This window comes from Rhinopithecus bieti, unplaced genomic scaffold, assembly GCF_001698545.2.
Source record: "Rhinopithecus bieti isolate Rb0 unplaced genomic scaffold, ASM169854v2 scaffold_29388, whole genome shotgun sequence".
Classification (NCBI taxonomy): domain Eukaryota; kingdom Metazoa; phylum Chordata; class Mammalia; order Primates; family Cercopithecidae; genus Rhinopithecus; species Rhinopithecus bieti.
In genome coordinates, this window is record NW_016813389.1 from 1,086,141 (window position 1) to 1,108,927 (window position 22,787).

Here is a 22,787-nt window from a genome sequence, read left to right on the forward strand (position 1 = left end):
TGGTCTCAAACTCCCGACCTCAGGTGATCCGCCCGCCTTGGCCTCCCAAAGTGCTGGGATTACAGGCTTGAGCCACCGCGCCCGGCCTTATTTTTTAAAAATTTATTTTATTGAGACATTCTTGCTCTGTTGCCCAGGCTGGAGTGCAGTGGCATGGTCTTGGCTCACTGCAACTTCTGCTTCCCAGGTTCAAGCAATTATCCTGCCTCAGCCTCCTGAGTAGCTGGGATTACAGGCATGCACTACCACATCTGGCTAATTTATGTATTTTTATTAGAGATGGGGTTTTACCATGTTGGCCAGGCTGATCTCAAACTCCTGACCTCAAGTGATCTACCCACCTCGGCCTCCCAAAGTGCTAGGATTACAGACGTGATCCACCCAGCCCAGCCTAAAAAAATTTTTAGGGTCTCACACTGCTTTCCAGGCTGGAGTGAAGTGTTACGATCATGGCCCACTGCAGCCTCAACCTCCCAGGCTCAAGTGATCCCCCACCCTCAGCCTCCCAAGTAGCTGGGGTTGCAGGCCACGCCACCACACTTGGCTAATTTTTGCATTTTTTGTTGAGACAGGGTTTTGCCATGTTGCCGAGGCTGGTCTTGAACTCCTGGGTTCAAGCAATCCTTCCCCACCTCGGCCTCCCAAAGTGCTGGGATTATAGGCGTGAGCCACCGCGCCCGGTGTTTTGTGTATTTTTAAAAGTTGTTGTCTTGGCTGGGTGCGGTGGCTCACGCCTGTAATCCCAGCACTTTGGGAGGCTGAGGCTGGTGGATCACGAGGTCAGGAGATGGAGACCATCCTGACTAACATGGTGAAACACCATCTCTACTAAAAATACAAAAAATTAGCCGGGCGTGATGGCGGGCACCTGTAATCCCAGCTACTCGGGAGGCTGAAACAGGAGAATGGCGTAAACCCGGGAGGTGGAGCTTGCAGTGAGCCGAGATCAAGCCATTGCACTCCAGCCTGGAAAAATTTGTTGTCTGACATCCCTTTTGGAAGGAGGAGAATTCTAAACCATTCTCTCCATCAACAGCCCAGAGAAGGCTAAGCAAGGAGGCGGGAAAGCAAGTGGACCTCATTCTCGGCTTATCTGGCAAATCTGGGCTCCTCCCCTCGGCCTGGCTGTGTGCCCTGTGGCAGGGATATGGCAGGGATGTGGCCATGAGCAGGATGCAGAGGGCCCTGCACTGTTCTCCTGAGTGCACACCCTTGGGGTCCCTCTGTTCCCCTGACTTAGAAGGTCAGGACCAGTTCTCAGATGAGGAAGAAGGGGAAGGTGGTCCAGAGGGGGAGCAGCCCGTATAAAGGCCACATGGGATGCCTGTGTGACGCCTGCTCTTCCGCTCCTCACAGGATACTCCAGCCGGAGAGTCCAGAGCCCCAGCAGCAAGAGCAACGACACCCTGAGTGGCATCTCTTCCATTGAGCCCAGCAAGCACTCGGGCTCCTCCCACAGCGTGGCCTCGGTGAGCAGCAGGTGCCGGGGCTCCAGGGCTCCAGGTCCAGGCTTACCCTCCTGAGGACTCTGCCCTCAGCAAGCTCATGGACTGGTAGAGTCCATTCATTCACTCATTCTCTCTCTCTCACTCCTCCACCCACGCAGGCTTTCAGGGATTGTCCCTAATGACTCACTGTGCCAGGTGTTGGTGGGAGAAAGGTAGACTGGTGCAGAGGAGAGAAATGGATGGTGTCCTGGGGAGACCCGTACCTGTGGAAATGCAGGTTATTCATTCATCAGCCACTGACAAGCACCTGCGTTATACCAGGGACTCTGCCAGGCCCTGGGGGTGTAGAGATAAATAAGGCAGAAGCTTGGCTTCTTCTGGGTTGTGGCTTTGGGTTCATTCACTTGTCCAGCAAGCAGAGTCCCAGCTCTGAGCCAGGCTGGCACAGGGGTAAGCAAGAGCTGGTTCTTGTCCTTGGGCAGCCAGCCGCTCGTGTGGATGAGAGGCAGGACCCTGGCACAGAATGGGTACTCTCTTCTTGTCCAGGTGGTAGAGGAGCCATGGCGTAAGGGGTGGATACAGCAGTCAGGAGCAGGGCTCAGCGGGGTTCCCAGGTTCCTGGGCTGGGCATTGGTCTCGGGATTCCTTCCCGCTTTGGTGGCTTCTATGAAGCACCATCAGGTAGATTGTGGGTCCAGGCCATTCTGAGGGTGCAGACGCTGTGGCCAGGAATGAGCTCAGGGATGGCATTTGGAGGGGGCGTGTGGCCCATGGTCAGGCAGTGGGGGAGGGCTCAGGGGGGCCCTGCAGAGAGCCCAGGAAGGCTTCACTCTTTGTTCTTGCACTGATTGGCTCCCAGATGGTGGCAGTGAACTCATCCAGCCCCACAGCCGCGTGCTCGGGACCATGGGATGCCAGAGGGATGGAGGAGTCTCTGACCACCAGTGATGGCAACGCAGAGAGCCTGTATATGCAAGGTGTGTGCAGGAGGTGCCTCGGCTTCCAGGGCAGGGTGGGCGACAGAAACAGTTCCTTCCTAGGAGCCTGGCCAGTCTCAGGTCACTTTGCCCCTCACTGCCCTGCCCAAAATCCCAATTGGAGATTTCCAGCCATTTCTGAACAAGGGACAGTGTCTAGGAAGAAATCTGGTCTGAAAGAAGGCCTGGAACCTGAGCAGCCCAGGCCACACGCCCCCGCCCAGTTCTTGCCCTTGAAGGCCCTTCTGCCTCCCTGATGTTCTGAGCCCCATCTTGGGTGAGACAGTCGAGATGTCCCTCCCTTCTTGCCTCACCTGTGCTCAGGCATGGAGCTGTTCGAGGAAGCTCTGCAGAAGTGGGAGCAGGCACTGAGCGTGGGCCAGCGTGGGGACAGCGGCAGCACGCCCACGCCCAGGGACGGCCTCCGGAACCCGGAGACTGCATCAGAGCCACTGTCTGAGGTAGGTGGTCTTCTGCATCCCCCTGCGCCCATGGGAGAAGGTTGGCAGCACAGGAGAGGGGCAGCCACACCTTGGGAGGCAGGCAGGCTCCTGTCCTCTGGGCCTGCCGATTTCCCTCTGTGAGTGTTATGACATGAAACAAGACAATTCATGTCACGTGCTCAGCATGGTGCCTGGCGCTCGGTAAAAACAGCCGTACTGAAACTCACACCTACCTTACCCCTGTGAAGGGCAACGTGCGGTCCTGAAAGACTGGAAGGGAAGACGCCTCTGTTGAGAGCTGGCTGCATTGCCCGGTCTTTTTTTTTTTTTTCTTGAAATGGAGTCTCGCTCTGTTGCCGGGCTGGATTGCAGTGGTGCGATCTCGGCTCACTGCAACCTTCACCTCCCAGGTTCAAGTGGTTCTCCTGCTTCAGCCTCCTGAGTAGCTGGGATTACAGGCACCCGCCACCACACTTGGGTAATTTTTGTATTTTTAGTAGAGATGGGGTTTCACCATGTTGGCCAGGCTGGTCTTGAACTCTTGACCTCGTGATCCACCCTTCTTGGCCTCCCAAAGTGCTGGGATTACAGATGTGAGCCACTGCACTCGGCGGTTTTTTTTTGAGATGGAGTCTTGCATTGTTGCCCAGGCTGGAGAGCAGTGGTGCAATCTTGGTTCACTGCAACCTCCACCTCCTGGGTTCAAGTGATTCTCCTGCCTCAGCCTCCTGAGTAGCTGGGATTACACAGGTGCACGCCACCACGCCCAGCTAATTTTTGTATTTTTAGTAAAGACGGGGTTTCACCATGTTGGCCAGGATGGTCTTGATCTCTTGGCCTTGTGATCCACCCCCCTCAGCCTCCCAAAGTGCTGGGATTACAGGCGTGAGCCACCGGGCCCAGCTAATTTATTTATTTATGAATGTATTTATTTATTCATATTTTATTTTTTTTTTTTGAGACAGAGTCTCGCTCTGTCACCCAGGCTGGAGTGCAGTGGCGCGATCTCGGCTCACTGCAAGCTCCGCCTTCTGGGTTTACGCCATTCTCCTGCCTCAGCCTCCTGAGTAGCTGGGACTACAGGCACCCGCCACCACACCCGGCTAATTTTTTGTATTTTTTTTTTTTTTTTTTTTAGCAGAGACGGGGTTTCACTGTGTTAGCCAGGATGGTCTCGATCTCCTGACCTCATGATCCGCCTGCCTCGGCCTCCCAAAATGCTGGGATTACAGGAGTGAGCCACAGCGCCTGGCCAAATTTATTTATTTTTAAGATGTGGTCTCACTCTGTTTTCCAGGCTGGAGTGCAGTGGCACAATCTTGGCTCACTGAAGCCTCCACCTCCTGGGTTCAAGCGATTCTCCTGTCTCAGCCTCCTGAGAAGCCAGAGTCAGAGGTGTCCGCCACCATGCCTGGCTAATTTTTGTGTTTTTAGTAGAGACGAGGTTTTACCATCTTGGCCAGGGCAGTCTCGAACTCCTGACTTCACGTGATCTACCCGCCTCTGCCTCCCAAAGTGTGGGATTACAGGTGTGAGCCACCACACTCGGCCTACAGTTAATATTTATTATTTCAATATTAGGAATGGAAAATGAAGTTAAAAGGCTACAATTAAAAATTTTGTGGCTGGGCGCGGTGCGTCACACCTGTAATCCCAACACTCTGGGATGCTGCGGCAGGAGATCCGGTTGAGCCCAGGAATTTGAGGGGATGTGGCCACTTCTAGTGGCGGAGATAGAAGGAGGAAGGAGGATTTGTCTGCCTACTCCCTCACCTTTGCCTTCATTCCTCCACCCGTGTCTCCCATTGGCCGAGAGCCAGCTGGCAGGGGGACCTAGGAAACAGCTTGCAGAACAAGGGTGGGGCTGTGTCTGGCACAGCTGGCAACAAGTTGAAGGTGTCCATACCCTCTGTCCCTGCTGGGGCGTGAGCTCAGGATGTGAAGGTCAGGGAAATACCTGAGGTTTGAAGTGACTCAAACCCTTGAGTGCCTGCAGTTGCAGCTGCGTCAGGTCCTGTCTGCGAGTGGGCAGGGAATGGGCACCTGTAGGAGTGTGTTAGTGAGGGGGACTCAAGGGAGGCAGCTTTGTTTCACAGATTATATTTTTTGCTAACACTATGTCTGAAATGATAGAACTTGAAAATGATAGAACTTGCATTGTTTTCCTTGTTGTAAAAGCAATTACATATTCCTTATCAAATGATGAAAAGTACAGAAATAGGAAAGAGAAGGGGGTGTAAAATAGTCTGAGCCCAGACTCTGATCAGACAGCTCAATGGTTGTGCGGTGTGCGGCCCTCGGCCTCCTGGAACACTGGCGCTCTGTGGGGGCACCAGCACCAGCCGTACAGGCCTGGTCCATAGTAGGTGCTCAGTTAATTATCTCTGGCATGTCATTGATGCCTACAACCCTTCTTCTAGACATCACCACTTTCTCTTCCTCCAGGCATTTTTTTCTATCTATTGCTATAATTTTTTTCTTTTTTTTTGAGATGGAGTTTCGCTTTTGTTGCCCAGGCTGGAGTGCAGTGGCGTGATCTTGGCTCACTGCAGCCTCTGCCTCCCAGGTTCAAGCGATTCTCCTGCTTCAGCCTCCTGAGTAGCTGGGATTACAGGCATGTGCCACCACACCTGGCTAATTTTTTTGTATTTTTAGTAGAGATGAGGTTTCACCATGTTGGCCAGGCTGGTTTCTATCTCCTGACCTCAGGTGATCTGCCTGCCTCAGCCTCGCAAAGTGCTGGGATTACAGGCATGAGCCACTGCGCACAGCCTATTGCTATGATTTTTAAACAGTTTTGTTGAAATATAGGCTGGGCACAGTGGCTTACACTTACAATCCCAATATTTTGGAAGGCTGAGGTAGGAGGATTGTTTGAGTCAGTGAGGGAGAAGTTCATGACCAGCCTGGGCAACATAGTGAGACTCTGTCTCAAAAAAATATTTTGTTTTTGAGACAGGGTCTTACTCTGCTGCCCAGGCTGGAGTGCAGTGGTGTGACCAATTAGCTGGGTGTCGTGGCATGTTCCTATGGTCCCAGCTACTCGGGAGGCTGAGGTGGGAGGATCACCTGAGCCCAGGAGTTCAAGGCTGCAGTGAGCTATGATGGTGCCAGTGCAGTCCAGCTTGGGCAGCCCTGTCTCTACAAAAAGAAAAAGAAAAGATATAATTCACGTAGCATTTAAACTGGACAATTGAGTGGCTTTTGGTATATTCACAAAATTGTGTATCTATTATCACAATCAATTCTGGAGCATTTTTATCATCCCGAAAAGAAACCTCTGGTCCGGCATGGTGGCTCATACCTGTAATCTCAGTGCTTTGGAAGGCCCAGGTGGAGGAAAATTTCTTGAGCCCAGAAATTCAAGACCAGCCTGGGCAGCATAGTGAGACCCCCATCTCTGCAAAAAATTAAGAAGTTAGCTGGGTATGGTGGCGCACACCTGTAGGCCCAGCTATTCAGGAGGCTGAGGCTATAGGATCCCTTGAGCCCGGAAGGCCAAGACTACAGTGAGCCATGATTGTGCCACTGCATTCCAGGTTCTGCAACAGAGTGAGACGGTGTCTCAACAACAACAAAGAAACCCCATGTACTTTGGCCGTTTCCTTCACATCCCTTCATTTCCCCCCAGCTCTAGGCAACCACAAATCTATTTTCTCTACATCTGGATTTGCCTGTCCTGGACGTTTCTAGAAATGGGATCACAGAATATGTGGCCTTTTGTGACTGCCTCCCTTCACATAGCAGGATGTTTCCAAGGTTTATCCGTGTTGCAGCGTGAATCACTGTTTTGTTTCTGTTGTATAGATGGACCACATTTTGTTTATTTGTTCATTAGTTGGTAGATATTTGGGTTGCTTCCATTTTTTGACTCCTATGAATAACGCTGCTATGAACATTCATTACAGGTTTTGGTGTGGATATTTGTTTTCATTTCTCTTGGGTATATACCTAGGAGTGAAACTGCGGGGTCACATGATAACTCCATGTTTAACTTTTTTTTTAAGATGGAGTCTCGCTCTGTCGCCCTGGCTGGCATGCAGTGGCGCAATCTCGGCTCCACCTCCCAGGTTCAAACAATTCTCCCGCCTCAGCCTCCTAAGTAGCTGGGATGACAGGCGTGCGCCACCACACCTGGCTAATTTTTGTATTTTTTTTTGAGACGGAGTCTCACTCTGTCGCCCAGGCTGGAGTGCAGTGGCGCAATCTTGGCTCACTGCAAGCTCCGCCTCCTGGGTTCACGCCATTCTCCTGCCTCAGCCTCCCGAGTAGCTGGGACTACAGGCGCCCGCCACCACGCCCAGCTAATTTTTTGCATTTTTAGTGGAGACAGGGTTTCACCGTGTTAGCCAGGATGGTCTCAATCTCCTGACCTTGTGATCCGCCCACCTCAGCCCCCCAAAGTGCTGGAATTACAGGCATGAGCCACCACACCCAGCCTAATTTCTGTATTTTTAGTGGAGATGGGGTTTCACCATGTTAGCCAGGCTGGTCTCGAACTCCTGACCTCAGATGATCCACCCACCTTGGCCTCCCAAAGTGCTGGGATTACAGGTATGAGCTACCACGCCCAGCCTCCATGTTTAACTTTTTAAGGAACCACCAAACTGTTTTCAAAGTGACTGCACTGTTTTTTGTTCTCATCAGCAGCCCATGAGGGTTCCCTTTTCTCCACATGTTCACCACCACTTGTTCCTGTCTTTTTGGTTATCCCCATCTTGGCGGGTGTAGGTGGCTTCTCATTGTTTTGATTTGCTTTTTTCTGATGGCTAAGGATGTTGAGCGTCTTTTCCCTTCTTATCCATTATTACATCTTATTCGGAGGAATGTCTATTCCGATGCCTTCTTTTGTAATTGAGTTGCTTGTGCTTTTATAAAGTTCTAAGGGTTTCTCATATTGTGGAGAAAGCCCCTTATCAGATGCGGTTGCAGATATTTTCTGTATTTTTTGTTATCCTGTGAGTTGTCTTTTCACTTTTATTTGTTTATTTATTTTTTATTCCGTATTTATTTATTTATTTTGAAATAGAGTCTTGCTCTGTCACCTAGGCTGGAGTGCAGTGGGGTGATCTCAGCTCACTGCAGCCTCTGCCTCCCAGGTTCAAGTGATTCTCCCGCCTCAGTCTCCTTATAATCTGGGATTACAGGCACCTGCCACCATGCCCAGCTAACTTCTGTATTTTTAGTAGAGACAGGGTTTCACCATGTTGGCCGGGCTGGTCTCGAACTCCCAACCCCAGGTGATCTGCCCGCCTTGGCCTCCCAAAGTGCTGGGGTTGCAGGCGTGAGCCACTGCCCCTGGCCTCACTTTTTTGCTGGTGCCCCCGGAAGCACAAAAGTTTTTTGAGGGTCAGTGTTATCTGTTTTTTCCTTTTGTTGAGTGTGCGTCTGGTGTCACATCTAAGAACCATTACCCTGGCCGCGCGTGGTAGCTCACACCTGTAATCCCAGCACTTTGGGAGGCCAAGGTGGGTGGATCACGAGGTCAGGAGATGGAGACCATACTGACCAACATGGTGAAACCCCATCTCTAATAAAAATACAAAAATTAGCTGGGCATGGTGGCGTGTGCCTGTAATCCCAGCTACTTGGGAGGCTGAGGCAGGAGAATCACTTGAAACAGGGATTCAGAGGCTATAGTGTGCCGAGATGGCGACACAGCACTGCAGCCTGGCGACAGATCGAGACTCTATCTCAAAAAAAAAAAAAAAAAACCATTACCTTACTTGAGACCATTTCACAGAGACACAGATTTGTGCCAAAACTACAAGTCTCTGCTGGTCACACAGGGCGCGTCCGGGGCCTGCGGGAGAACCGAGCAAAGGGTCCTGTGGGCCTGGGGCTGCATCCCAGCTCTGCCAGGCTCTTGCTGGTCATGTGGACCACTTAACCTTGAGTTTGACCTGTGAAATGGGGTCCTAGTAATCCTGTCCTCAGAGGGACACTGTGAGACTGAACAATGAGGCACCTGGCCCCAGGTGGCACTCAGTGCATGGCTGCCATTTCCATCATTTCCATCCCTTTCCAAGCTCTTCTGACTGTTGCTCTCCAGCACCCTCAGCCCTCATCTTCACCCCGCGGGTCCAGTTACAGGTAGTTGCAGGCTCTGGCAGCCTTTGTGTAAAACAGAGTGGGGTTGGCTCATGCCTCCCCTCAGCGCTCAGCCCAGAAGCTCCTGGGGTTCAGGGAGGAATGCCCCCTCTTCCCTCCCCTGGCCTGGTGGCCCAAGGGTAGCGACAAGGTCATCAAGGCCACAGGATGCTGCGCACTCTTTTTTTTTTTTTTTTGAGATGGTGTCTCGCTCTGTCACCAGGCTGGAGTGCAGTGGCGGGATCTCAGCACACTGCAACCTCCGCCTCCTGGGTTCAAGCGATTCTCCTACCTCAGCCTCCCGAGTAGCTGGGATTACAGGCACAACCGTGCCCAGCTAATTTTTGTATTTTTAGTAGAGGCGGGGTTTTACCATGTTGGTAGGATGGTCTTGAACTCCTGATCTCATGATCCACCCACCTCGGCCTCCCAAAGTGCTGGAATTATAGGCGTGAGCCACTGCGCCCGGCCTTTTTTTTTTTTTTCCTGAGACAGTTTCACTCTTGTTGCCCAGGCTAGAGTGCAATGGTGTGGTCTCAGATCACTGCAACCTCTGCCTCCAGGGTTCATGTGATTCTCCCGCCTCAGCCTCCCAAAGTGCTGGGATTACAGGTGAAAGCTGCTGCGCCCAGCCAATTTGTGTATATATATATATATATATATATTATATATATATTTTTTTTTTTTTTTTTTTTTTTTTTTTTTTTTTTTTGAGACGGAGTCCTCGCTCTGTCCGCCCGGGCTGGAGTGCAGTGGCCGGATCTCAGCTCACTGCAAGCTCCGCCTCCCGGGTTTACGCCATTCTCCTGACTCCAGCCCTCCCGAGTACTGGGACTAACAGGCCGCCCGCCACCGTCACCAGGGGAGCGCTAGTTTTTGTTATTTTTTAGTAGAGACGGGGATTCACCATGTTAACCAAGAGCCAGGATGGTCTCGATCTCTGACCTCGTGGTCCGCCCGTCTCGCCCTCCCAAAGTGCTGGGATTTACCAGGCTTGAGCACCGCGCCCCGGCCAAATTTGTGTATATTTTATGGTAGTAAATGGTAAAGACGATTATCTACATATATTTTATTGTTCGTTACATATCTTTTTCATAATTTTTTCAGTATCTCTAGGCTAAGGGGTTCATCTCTGAGGTTTTCAATTTGTCATAAATTTCCAAAAAATTATCCTATATATTTATTGAAAAAAATCTGGCCGGGCGCAGTGGCTCATACCTGTAGTCCCAACACCTTAGGAGACCAAGGTGGGAGCATCACTTGAGTCTAGGAATTCAAGACCACCCTGGGCAACATGGTGAGATCCTGTCTCTACAATAAATACAAAAATATTTGCCGGGTGTGGTGGTGGGCACCTGTATCCCCAGCTACTTAGGAGGCTGAGTTGGGAGGATCGCCTGAGCCCGTGATCTCATCACTGCACTCTAGCCTGGGCCACAGAGCAAGACCCTGTCTCAAACAAAAAAAAAAACCCTATGTCGTTCAAGGGTCATGTGTATTATTAAAATTAATTTTGCCCATTACTTTGTGCTATTTATTGTGGTCTGTAGAAAACATTAAATGTTGACCGGGCGTGGTGGCTCACGCCTGTAATCCCAGCACTTTGAGAGGCCGAGGCGGGTGGACCATGAGGTCAGGAGTTCGAGACCAGCCTGGCCAAGATGGTGAAACCCCATCTCTACTAAAATACAAAAATTAGCCGGGCATGGTGGCGCACGCCTGTAGTCCCAGCTACTCAGGAGGCTGAGGCAGGAGAATTACTTGAACCTGGGAGGCGGAGGTTGCGGTGAGCTGAGATTGTGCCATTGCACTCCAGCCTGGGCTGACAAGAGTGAAACTCCATCTAAAAAAAACAAACAAAAAAAACCATTAAATGTTGTGTGTGGCTTTCCACTGGACAGCACTGCTCTAGAGCCACACACACCTGGATTCAGTATGTCTCAGTGTGTGGCACCACTAGTTCCACACTGTGACCTCAGGGAAATAATTTCCCCGTTCTGAGCCTTGTCTTGGTTTCTTTATCTGTCAAGGGAAATAAGAATGTCTTTCTCCTAAGATCTCAGGGATGACTTAATAGAACTACAGTAGGCAACGCACTTCACACAAGACTGGCCCATGGTGGCCACCAGTAAGTGTAACTCTTAGAATAAATATTGTAATAATTACTTTTTTTTTTTTTTTGAGACGGATTCTTGCTCTGTTGCCCAGGCTGGAGTGCAGTGGTGCAATCTTGGCTTACTGCTACCTCTACTTCCTGGGTTCAAGCGATTCTCCTGCCTCAGTCTCCCAAGCAGCTGGAATTACAGGTGCACATCACCAAGCCCAGCTAATTTTTGTGCTTTTAGTAGAGATGGGATTTTACCAAATAGACCAGGCTGGTCTCAAACTCCTGACCTCAAGTGATCTGCCCGCCGTGGCTCCCCAGAGTGCTGGGATTACAGGCGTGAGCCACTGCGTCCAGCCGAGCTCAGGAGTTCAAGACCAGCCTGGGCAATATGGTGAAACGCTATCTCTACAAAAAATATAAAAATTAGCTGGGTGTGGTGGTGCGTGCCTGTGGTCCCAACTACTTAGGAGGGTGAGGTGGGAGAATTGACTGAACCTGGGAGTTGGAAGTGGCAGTGAGCCGAGATCACGCCACTGCATTCCAGCCTGGGCAACAGAACGAGACCCCATCTCAAAAAAGAAGAAAAAGAAAGGACAGTCCTGATGAAAATCCTGACTGCATTTGCACAAAACAGTAGAGTTAGTCTATTCCTTCCTGCCTTAAATCCTAGTGCTCACTTCTCTTCCTTACTAATAAATGTCCTTTGTGGCATTTTTTTCCAGAATAGGGCACTTTCATCTGCATTAGAAACCTATTCAGGCAGATATCCTTTCTCCTCAATTATTTTCTTTTTTAAAATTAAAAAACAAACAAACAAACAAACAAAATATATATATATACGTTTGGAGACAGAGTTTCACTCTTGTTGCTCAGGCTGGAGTGCAATGGCACGCAATTGGCTCACTGCAACCTCCACCTCCCGGGTTCAAATGATTCTCCTGCCTCAGCCTCCCGTGTAGCTGGTATTACAGGCATGCGCCACCATGCCTGGCTAAGTTTTGTATTTTTAGTAGAGATGGGGTTTCGGCATGTTGGCCAGGCTGGTCTCAAACTCCTGACCTCAGGTGATACGCCTGCCTCGGCCTCCCAAAGTACTGGAATTACAGGTGTGAGCCACCACACCTGGCTTTTAGTTGTATTTTTTTTTTTTTTTTTTCTGAGACGGAGTCTGGCTCTGTCGCCCAGGCTGGAGTGCAGTGGCCTGATCTCAGCTCACTGCAAGCTCCGCCTCCCGGGTTTACGCCATTCTCCTGCCTCAGCCTCCCTAGTAGCTGGGACTACAGGTGCTGGCCACCTCGCCCGGCTAGTTTTTTGTATTTTTTAGTAGAGACGGGGTTTCACCGTGTTAGCCAGGATGGTCTCCATCTCCTGACCTAGTTATCCGCCTGTCTCGGCCTCCCAAAGTGCTGGGATTACAGGCTTGAGCCACCGTGCCTGGCAAGTTGTATTTTTAAATTTTAATCTTTTATTTATTTATTTTGAGAGCACATTGTGAAATGGCTAATTTTTGTATTTTTGGTTTTGCTGTGTTGCCAATGCTGATCTTAACCTCCTGGGCCCAAGTGATTCACCTGTCTCGGTCTCCCACAGTGCTGGGATTACTGGTATGAGCCATTGTGCCTGACCCAGTGATTTTCTTTCGTTTATTTATTTATTTTTTTTGAGACAGAGTCTCGCTCTGTCACCCAGGCTGGAGTGCAGTGGCGCCATTAAGACTCTCTGCAACCTCAACCTCCCTGGGCTCATGTGATCCTCCTACCTCAGCCTCCTGAGTAGCTGGGACTACAGGCACGTGCCACCACGCTGGCCTAATTTTTGTATTTTTTGTAGAGATGGAGTCTTTCCATGTTGCCTAGGCTGGTCTCAAACTTCTGGGCTCAAGGGATCCTCCTTCCTCCCGGGTTCACACCATTCTCCTGCCTCAGCCTCTTGAGTAGCTGGGTCTACGGGTGCCCGCCACCACGCCTGGCTAATTTTTTTTATTTTCAGTAGAGACGGGGTTTCACTGTGTTAGCCAGGATGGTCTCAATCTCCTGACCTCGTGACCTCGTGATCTGTCCGCCTCGGCCTGGCAAAGTACTGGGATTACAGGCATGAGCCACCACGCCTGGCCCTTATGATTTATTTCATAAAATTTTCTTTTCTCTGGCTTAGTTTGGTGTAAAGATACAGAATATAATGCATAGAACGTACAAAATATGTGTTAATCGACTATGTTCTCAGTAAGACTTATGGTCAACAATAGGTTATTAGTAGTTAATAACCTACTAATAACTCCCTCTACTCTTAGAGGGGTCAAAATTATATGTGGGCCAGGCGCGGTGGCTCACACCTCTAATCCCAGCACTTTGGGAGGTAGTCAGGAGGATTGCTTGAACCCATAAGTTTGAAACCAGCCTGGGCAATGTGGCAAAACCCTGTATCTACCAAAAATACACAGAAGTTAGCCAGGTATGGTGATGTATGCCTGTAGTCCTAGCCACTAGGGAGGCAGAGATGGGAGGATCACTTGAACTCAGGAGATTGTGGCTGTGGCTAGATGTGATTGTGCCACTGCACTGCGGGTTGGGTGACAGAACGAGACTCTGTCTCAAAAAAAAAAAAAGAAAAGGTTTTTATGTAGATCTGCAACTATGTGGGCATAGGGGGAGTAAGTTACCCTAAGTCCACAATTTTCTTTCTTTTTTTTTTTTTGAGACAATCTCGTGCTGTTGCCCAGGCTAGAGTGCAACGGTGCGATCTCAGCTCACTGCTCGCTGCAACCTCTGCCTGCCAAGTTCAAGCGATTCTCCTGCCTCAGCCTCCTGAGTAGCTGGGATTATAGGCGTGCGCCACCATGCCCAGCTAATTTTTGTATTTTTAGTAGAGACAGGGTTTCAATGTGTTGGTCAGGTTGGTCTCGAACTCCTGACCTTGTGATCCGCCCACCTCGGCCTCCCAAAGTGCTGGGATTACAGGCGTGAGCCACCGTGCCCAGCAACCTAAGTCCACAATTTTTAAGGGTCATCTGTACTTTATGTAACCTGGTATATCCAGTATGTGATCATTTCAGCATGTAATCAACAGAAAAGATTCCTGGGACAGAAAGATTCCTGGGACAGTCTATGCTTTTTGGTACCGTGTTTGAAATCTGTTGTGCGTTTTACATTCTGGGACTCTCCAGGTTTCCAGTGCTCAGCTGCCACACGTGGCTGTTGGCTCCTCCATCGAGCAGTGATGATCTGGAGCCTGTGGGCTTAGCTGCTGGGTCCTAGAGCTCCTCCTCTTTCCCCAGGGACCTAGGGGTGAGGGAAGGGGCCATTTTCACTGGGAGCTTTGAGGGTCTGGGTTGAGGGTCCTTGTTTTTATGGCAGCCAGAGTCACAGCGGAAGGAGTTTGCAGAGAAGCTGGAGTCCCTGCTGCACCGCGCCTACCATCTGCAGGAGGAGTTCGGCTCCACCTTCCCCGCAGACAGCATGCTGCTAGACCTTGGTGAGCTGGGCCCAGCGCAGGCGGGGTGGACGTGGAGGGTGGCAGGGATGGAGGTGAGGAGAAGGTGCGAGAACTGGGGCGTGGTTCTCTCAGTGCATCTGATGAATTAGAATCCCCAGGGCTCTCCCACTTCACGTGATCCAGCACCTTATGGCACAGATGGGGAAACTGAGGTGTTCCCTTCTCCATGGCAGGCTGGAGCAGAGCTGAGGTGAGGCCCCGGGAGTCCCCAGCGAGTGCACCTGGCTCCATGCCCTTGGGTGCAGCCTTGGGGTTCATGTGGCAGCATCTCCCTGATGGCTCTCCCAGGCCTCCACTTTGAGTCCCTTCCCGTGGCTCAAACTGGGTGGGTGGATGGGGTGACTCACAGGAGGTTCACTCTGAGCAGGCCAATGGCCAAGGACAGAAGTTCTGTTGTTGAGTGTGTTGAGGTGAAATGATGTGACATGCTGAGGGGGAACCAAGTTGTTCTGCCAAACAGCCACTGTCCTCTTCAGATCCTGCGGTGAATGACACCCCGGCCCCTCCCTGTGCACTCAGCCCTGTGGGACCCTCAGACTCCCGAGGGTCTGGCTCCCTGGCTCTGCCAGTGGGGACACAGAACCGGAGTGGGTCGGCTGAGCCACGCACCCTGCCCTGGCTTCTCCCCACGTGCTCTGGGTGTGGCTTCCCTGTTGGAGGAATCTGCCTCCTGTGGCCTCGCTACATGGCAGAAAGGACTGGGGGACCTTTAGGACGGCCCACTGCAGGTCTGTGGCCTTTGCTTCCTTGCTTGACAATCCTTTCCTGAGCACCCTTGGAGGTCCACACCCCTCAGCCCTTGGGCAAGCAGGGAGAGGAACTCCAGGTTAGTGGCTGTGGACTCGCTTGAGCCCTTGGTATCAATGGCTGAGTTTCAGCGTGTCAGAGGAGAGAGGCGATTTCCCCGGGGCCACACAGTACAAGGTCCTCCCCCTGCAGAGCTTGGGGGCCTTCGGGTCTCAGGTCCAGCGGTGCAACCTGTGAGCTTGGCAGAGCTGCTCACCAGCCGAGGGCTCACACCTGAGGCTGATAACCTCCGAGGATGTCGTGGGTATTGAAGGAGGCCACTCACTGAGACGAGGAGTCCACTGTCTTCATGCAGAAGCGCTTGGCATGTCAGAGCTTTGCCACTGAGCGTGGGAATCACAGGTCCCGGACGACGCCTCCCCTGGGCCTGGTGGGGGGCTTTGTGTACCGGGATTCCAGCCGAGCACCGTGCTGGAGTCTCAGCCCGCTCTCTCTTGCTGCTCTTCCCAGAGAGGACCCTCATGCTGCCCCTGACCGAGGGCTCACTGCGGCTGCGGGCAGACGATGAGGACAGCCTGACTTCAGAGGATTCCTTCTTCTCTGCCACCGAGGTGACTGGGGGTAGGGACCAAGCCTGGGGTGGGGTGAAGGCTGGGCCTCCTCTGCAGGCCCACGGGGCCAGCACTGGGTCATGGGAAACTGGAGGCATTTTCTCCGACGGGAGCAGAATTTGGACGCTCTCACGGGCCTCCTCGAAGCTGTTGGAGATGGGGGGTGCTGAGAAATCAGGGGCCGTTGTCCTGTGGGTGAGAGCAGGGGTTCTGTCCCGAAGGGCTCCAGCCCGTGCTGGCACTTCTCCAGGCCGCTGTGCCCATTGCTTGGCCTCAGTCTCCTGCCATGGGCACATGGATCAGGCACTGTGTCCTTCCCTGGGACTGGAGGACGTGCGCTTTGTGTCCTTTAGATGGCCTTTTTGGGAAGGACCCCTGGAGATGGGGATGCTGAGGGCTGGAGCTCGGCTCGAACTGGGGCCTCCTGGCCAGTGTTTCCTCTGACATCCCCTCAGAGAGGTTAGCAGTGGGCAGGCCCCTGGGGTGGCCGCTGTGGCCAACCAACAGGCAGGTGCGCTCGCGCTGTGGTGTGCTGCTCACACGGGCTCCCCGGTCTCTTCCTCTGCACCCTCCCCCAGCTCTTTGAGTCCCTGCAGACCGGGGATTACCCGATCCCACTCTCCAGACCCGCTGCTGCCTACGAGGAGGCCCTGCAGCTGGTGAAGGAGGGGAAAGTGCTCTGCCGGACCCTCAGGTGAGCGGGTGTGGAGGGAGGGAGGGAGCAGGAGGTGGTGGGTGATCCTGGCCCTTACGGGAGGCGGAGAAGCCAGCGGTGCTTGGCGAGGACTCGGCCTGAGTGAGTCCAGGCTGCCTGAGCGCCATGGTGAGCTGGTGACAGCGCCTCCCCCAGCTGCAGAGGGCCTGGATGGACCCATACTGGCAGGTCTCGTACCAATAATGACAGTAACAAATGAACATAATTAATAAAGAACAATAGTTACTACCTTTTCTAAATTCTAAGAGGGTGTTTGCTTCTACAGCACATACACTAAAAAAAATTGGAATGATACAGAGATTAGCGTGGTCCCGGCATAAGGATAAGACGCAGATTTACCAAGTATTCCATATAAGAACAAAAGTAAATTCTCGGGGGGTTACAGCCACAGCCACACAGGGGGCACTGGCTCTAAGTGCAGTGTCTGGACCCAGCCCCTCCGTAGGAGAGGTCAGGAACCCAGGCTGTGGGGACAGACAGGCCCAGACTCCCTCCAAATTCTGCCACCCTGAACAAGTCACTTAACTTCTCTTAGCCTCAGTTTCCTTGTCTGTGGTTATATTTAGGCCTCATCACCATCTTTTTTTTTTTTTTTTTTTTTGAGACGGAGTCTCGCTCTGTCGCCCAGGCTGGAGTGCAGTGGCGCGATCTCGGCTCACTGCAAGCTCCGCCTCCCGGGTTCCCGCCATTCTCCCGCCTCAGCCTCCCGAGTAGCTGGGACTACAGGCGCCCGCCACCTCGCCCGGCTAGTTTTTGTATTTTAGTAGAGACGGGGTTTCACCGTGTTAGCCAGGATGGTCTCGATCTCCTGACCTCGTGATCCGCCCGCCTCGGCCTCCCAAAGTGCTGGGATTACAGGCCTTGAGCCACCGCGCCCGGCCCACCATCTTATATTAATTTTTTGTATGATAAGAGACTGAGAACTTGAATTTTTTTTTATTTTTTTATTTTTTATTTTATTTTATTTTTTTAGTAGAGATGGGGTTTCACTGTGGTTGGCCAGACTGGTCTCAAACTCCTGACCCCAAGTTATCCACCTGCCTCGGCCTCCAAAGTGCTATGTCTGCAGGCATGAGCCTCCGCGCCCGGCCTGAGAACTTGGCTTTTTGGTCCATGGCTTGCAGATTTCAGTATATATGTTTAAAAGTTAATCTGGAGCTGGGCAGGGTGACCATGCTTATAATCCACAGTACTTTGGAGGGTTCGAGGCAGGCAGATTCACCTGAGGTCAGGAGTTTGAGACCAACCTGGCCAAATATGGTGTAAACCCCATCTCTACCTAAAAAATAAAAATTAGCTGGCGTGGTGGCACATACCTGTAGTCCCAGCTACTTAGGAGGCTGAGACCTAGGAGGATCGCTTGAACCCAGGAGGGAGAGGTTGCCAGTGAGTGGAGATCTGCCACTGCACTCCAGCCTGGGCAACAGAGCAAGACTCCATCCTCAAAAAAAAAAAAAATAGCTGAGCTGGGCGCTGTGGCTCATGCCTGTAATCCCAGCACTTTGGGAGGCAGAAACAGGCAGATCACTTGAGGTCAGGAGTTCAAGACCAACCTGGTTAACATGGTGAAACCCCGTCTCTACTAAAAATACAAAAATTAGCCAGGCGTGGTGGTGCATGCCTGTAATCCCAGCTACTCGGGAGGCTGAGGCAGGAGAATTACTTGAACCTGGGAGGCAGAGGTTGCAGTGAGCTGAGATTGTACCATTGCACTCCAGCCTGAGCGACAGAATGAGACTCTGTCTAAAAAAAAAAAAAAGTTCGCCGGGCATGGTGGCTCACACCTGTAATCCCAGCACTTTGGGAGGCCATGGTAGGCGGATCACGAGGTCAGGAGATCAAGACCATCCTGGCTAACATGGTGAAAACCCGTCTCTACTAAAAATACAGAAAAATTAGCCAGGTGTGGTAGTGGGCGCCTGTAGTCCCAGCTACTCGGGAGGCTGAATCAGGAGAATGGCGTCAACCCGGAGGCAGAGCTTTTAGTGAGCCGAGATCGCGCCACCACACTCCAGCCTGGGCGACAGACTATCTCAAAAAAAATAAAAAAGTTCACCGACCAGAAATGAATCAGACACTGGCTGAAGTGATCCGGGTGATCCGCCACATCTGCCGTCAGGAGGCAGTTTGGCCATTTTGGTTCTTTGCCAGTGAAGTGTGGGGCTGGTTGTGGCCTAAGGAGGCCTTGGTCATCTCTGTACCCAGTGCCTTAGAGGCTGATACGTCCTCAGAGATCATCTAGGCAGCCTCGTCCTTTGGCCTGGGAAGACCAAAGCCTCGAGGGAGGCAGGCACCAGCCAAAGGCCACACTGCTGGGCTGAGGCAGGGCCAGGGCTGGAGCCAGAGCCTCCCACCTCCCCACCCAGGTGCCACCTGACCCCCCGGGGCATCGCTGGGCAGGGACCGGGTTGTGTGACGCCGTCTGTCCTCCCCTCAGGACGGAGCTGCTGGGCTGCTACAGCGACCAGGACTTTCTGGCCAAGCTGCACTGTGTGCGGCAGGCCTTTGAGGTGGGTGTGGCCTGGGGCTTCCTCGGGGTTGGGAGGCAAGGGGTAGTCAGGCTGGCCGTGGCTATCTGGCATGTACATGGCTTCCTGGTCCCTGGCCAGGCCTGCTCCCACACTGGGCTCCTGTGTGGCAGGTGGGCCACCTACTCGGCCTCTTCTGTGGCCCTCTCCGTGGGCTTGGAGGGATTGCCATGCCTGGCAGCTCACTCCCCTCCCTTCCTCCTTCCCTAGGGGCTTCTGGAAGATAAGAGTAACCAGCTTTTCTTCGGGAAAGTGGGCCGACAGATGGTGACAGGCCTGATGACCAAGGCTGAGAAGGTAGCAGGGAGTGGGGTAGGGGGGCAAATTATAAAATGCAAACCACCGAGGGTCCCCCTGAACCCCATCTGCCAGAACCCCTGTGCACAGGCTGATATGTGTTCCTCCTACTCCGTGCTGTAGACTCTGCAACCATGGATGTTGTTATTCCGTTTCTAAGTCTTTGTGCCCTACTTACCATCCCGCAGTTTACTCTGGAGCGTAGCGGCATGTGGTGTCCTGGGTGTCCTTCTCTCCATGCCAGCACTGGGAGGGGTTTTCCCCGACTGTGGAGTGTCCCATTGCGTGGAGCGCGCCACACGAAGCCTCCATTGCCTGACGGATGGACACCTAGGCTGTCTGATGTTCACCATCACAGACGTCACTACTGTAATCTTCCTTATACAGCTCTCTTGTGAGGTTTTCTGTGTGGCAAAGCCCTGGATATGACATTTCTGGGTCCTTGACATTTAGAAGCCCGGCAGATATTGCTAGTATGCCCTCCAAAAGGCTTTCACAACTTACATCGCTGCCAGCAAATAAGGCTGTTTCCTTGCATCTCTAATTAATGATGAGGTTGCAGAATTTTTCTGATGATTGGTTACTCGTCTTTTTTGTTTTCCTTAACGGGTTTGAGCAAAGTTTTATGAACAGGTCGGACAGATTATTATTATTATTATTTTTTTTTTGAGGCGGAATCTCGCTCTGTCGCCCAGGCTGGAGTGCAGTGGCCGGATCTCAGCTCACTGCAAGCTCCGCCTCCCGGGTTTACGCCATTCTCCTGCCTCAGCCTCCCAAGTAGCTGGGACTACAGGCGCCCGCCACCTCGCCTGGCTAGTTTTGTATTTTAGTAGAGACGGGGTTTCACCGTGTTAGCCAGGATGGTCTCCATCTCCTGACCTAGTGATCCGCCCGTCTCGGCCTCCCAAAGTGCTAGGATTACAGGCTTGAGCCACCACACCCGGCCCGGACAGATGATTCTAAAACACACATCTAACCTCACTAGCCAGCTACCTACAACCCTCGCTTGCGCCTGCTGCCCTTGGGCTGAAGGCCAAGCTCTGTTTGGTGGTTTGCTGCCCCGTGAGCTTCGTCCTGTCCAGCTGAAGGGTCTGCTTCTAGTGCACCAGACTTGCTGCCTGATCTGGGCTTTGCATATGCTGGTCTCTGCGCCAGGAACACTGTTGCGCAATCTTGTTTTTCTTTTTTTTTTTTTTTGAGGCAGGGTTTCACTCCTGCCACCCAGGCTGGAGTGCAATGGCACGATCTCGTCTTACTGCAACCTCCACCTCCCAGGCTCAAGTGATCCTCCTACCTCAACCTCCTTAGTAGCTGGGGTTACAGGCATGCGTCACTGCGGCTGGCTAATTTTTGTATTTTTCGTAGAGACAGGGTTTTGCTATGTTGCCCAGGCTGATCTCAAACTCCTGATCTCAGGTGATCCACCCTCCTTGGCCTCCCAAAGTGCTGGGATTACAGATGTGAGCCACCACACCTGTCCTCAATCTTTTTTTTTTTTTTTTTAAACTTTATTGTGAAATACACATAGTAGTGAGTGTAAAAAGTATAGGATTTGGCCAGGCATGGTGGCTCACGCTTGTAATCCCAGCACTTGAGAGCCTGAGATGGGAGAATTGCTTGAGGCCAGGAGTTCAAGGCTGCAGTGAGCCAATGATTGCACCACTGCTCTCCAGCCTGGTCAACAGAGTGAGACCCTGTCTCAAAAAAACAAAACAAAACCAAAACAAACAAAACACCCAAAAGTGTAAGAATTTTTTTTTTTTTTTTTTGAGACAGCGACTTTCTGTGTTGTCCAGGCTGGAGTACAGTGGCACGATCTTGACTCACTGCAACCTCTGCCTCCCAGGTTCAAGTGATTCTCCTGCCTTAGTCTCCCTCCCAAGTAACTGGGATTACAGGCGTGCGCCACCACACCCAGCTAATTTTTGTATTTTCAGTAGAGACAGGGTTTCACCATGTTTGCCAGGCTGGTCTCAAACTCCTGACCTCAGGTGATCCACCAACCTCAGCCTCCTAAAGTGCTGGGATTACAGGTGTGAGCCACCAGGCCCGGCCTATGTATAGGATTTAATGAAAGACAAACTCTGTATAACCAGCACCCAGGTTAAGAAGTAGGACATATACCAGTACCTGGAAACCCCCACCCCACTTTTCCTCTGTCCCCTCCCTTCCCCCTTCCTTGGTCACTTGTTATCTGAGTACCCCCAGCCTTCTCTGTCCCCAGGAGGTCATCACCTGACTCATCGTCTGAAGCCCGAGAGAACCCTTGGGCTCACCGTGGCGGTGTGGCCTCACTACCCTGCCTCCTGCTCATGGGCTGCCTTGTCCTTCCTCCCCCTTTATTCAGTTAGCTTCATGAGGGCCAGGGCCAGAACTCTCCTGGCACAGGTGTGTGCCCCATCCAGGGCCTGGCATAGGGCAGGTACTGCATCAGCATTCCTCGGATATTCTCCCAGCAGCAGCTGTTTACCTGGCAGTGAGCTCAGTGTGTACTCAGTGGTTCTTCACTACGGAGAGTTCATTCGAGCCTCACTGCAATTTTGGCGGATGAGGACACTGAGCCCAGGAAGGGAAGGGGGCTTGTCCAGGGTACTGAGTATGTGAAGGGTAGACTGGATTTGAAGCCAGGTGGCCCGGACCCAGCCTGAGCCCTTAACTTGGTCGATGGGCCTCCCCAGGAAGCAGGGTGAGTGAACAAGTGAAGGAGGGCTAAGGGGATGCCAGGGCCCCACCCTCTGGGCAGCTCCCTTTGCAGCCTTCCCAGTATGGAACTTTGGTTTTATTAAGAAATGAAAGCCGTTTAGCAGCACCTGAGCACCACAGCCTGCACCGCGCCCTGGGACTGGAGCAGTCACTGAGGTGGCTCTGTGAGGACTGGGGCCAGGCCCTGGCCTGGGAAGATTCTAGCCCTGTGGGAGGCACTGAGGGACTGGGGTTGTAGCATCAGGCCACTCGCTCAACTTGGTGTCAGTGGGGCGACCACAAAACCTCATTGCGTATCAGTGTCCTCCTGTGGAAATGGGTGTGTCCTGGGGACCTTATGCGATGACATAGGGCATGCTCAGGTGTCAAGGACCAGCCCATATCTTCATCATTGTCACTGTTTACCGATGAGAAAACAGACTCAGGGCGGTTAAGGGACGGCCTAGGATCATCCTGGCAAAATCTCTTTAAAATGTAAATACTTTTCAAAACATTTGGGGCCATGTGCAGTGGCTTTGCCTATAATCTCAGCATTTTGGGAGGCCAAGGTGAGTGGATCACCTGAGGTCCAGACCAGCCTGGCCAACATGGAGAAACCCTGTCTCTACTAAAAATACAAAAATTAGCTG

At 52.1% G+C, this 22,787-nt stretch overlaps 1 protein-coding gene across 5 annotated transcripts in view; it reads left to right on the forward strand.

Moving 5' to 3' along the window:
• MIGA2 (mitoguardin 2) overlaps nt 1-22,787 on the forward strand; it is a 37,160-nt gene that overhangs the window by 9,064 nt on the left and 5,309 nt on the right. For 4 of the 5 annotated variants that reach the window (XM_017848293.1, XM_017848294.1, XM_017848296.1 and 1 more), the window contains exons 4-11: nt 1,357-1,469; nt 2,308-2,425; nt 2,750-2,886; nt 14,419-14,536; nt 15,815-15,915; nt 16,494-16,609; nt 19,068-19,140; nt 19,369-19,455. In XM_017848293.1, coding sequence (XP_017703782.1) covers nt 1,357-1,469; nt 2,308-2,425; nt 2,750-2,886; nt 14,419-14,536; nt 15,815-15,915; nt 16,494-16,609; nt 19,068-19,140; nt 19,369-19,455 — 863 coding nt within the window. Of the gene's footprint in view, nt 1-1,356; nt 1,470-2,307; nt 2,426-2,749; nt 2,887-14,418; nt 14,537-15,814; nt 15,916-16,493; nt 16,610-19,067; nt 19,141-19,368; nt 19,456-19,643; nt 20,117-22,787 lie in introns of those variants that run through there. The other variant, XM_017848298.1, reaches the window with a different exon arrangement.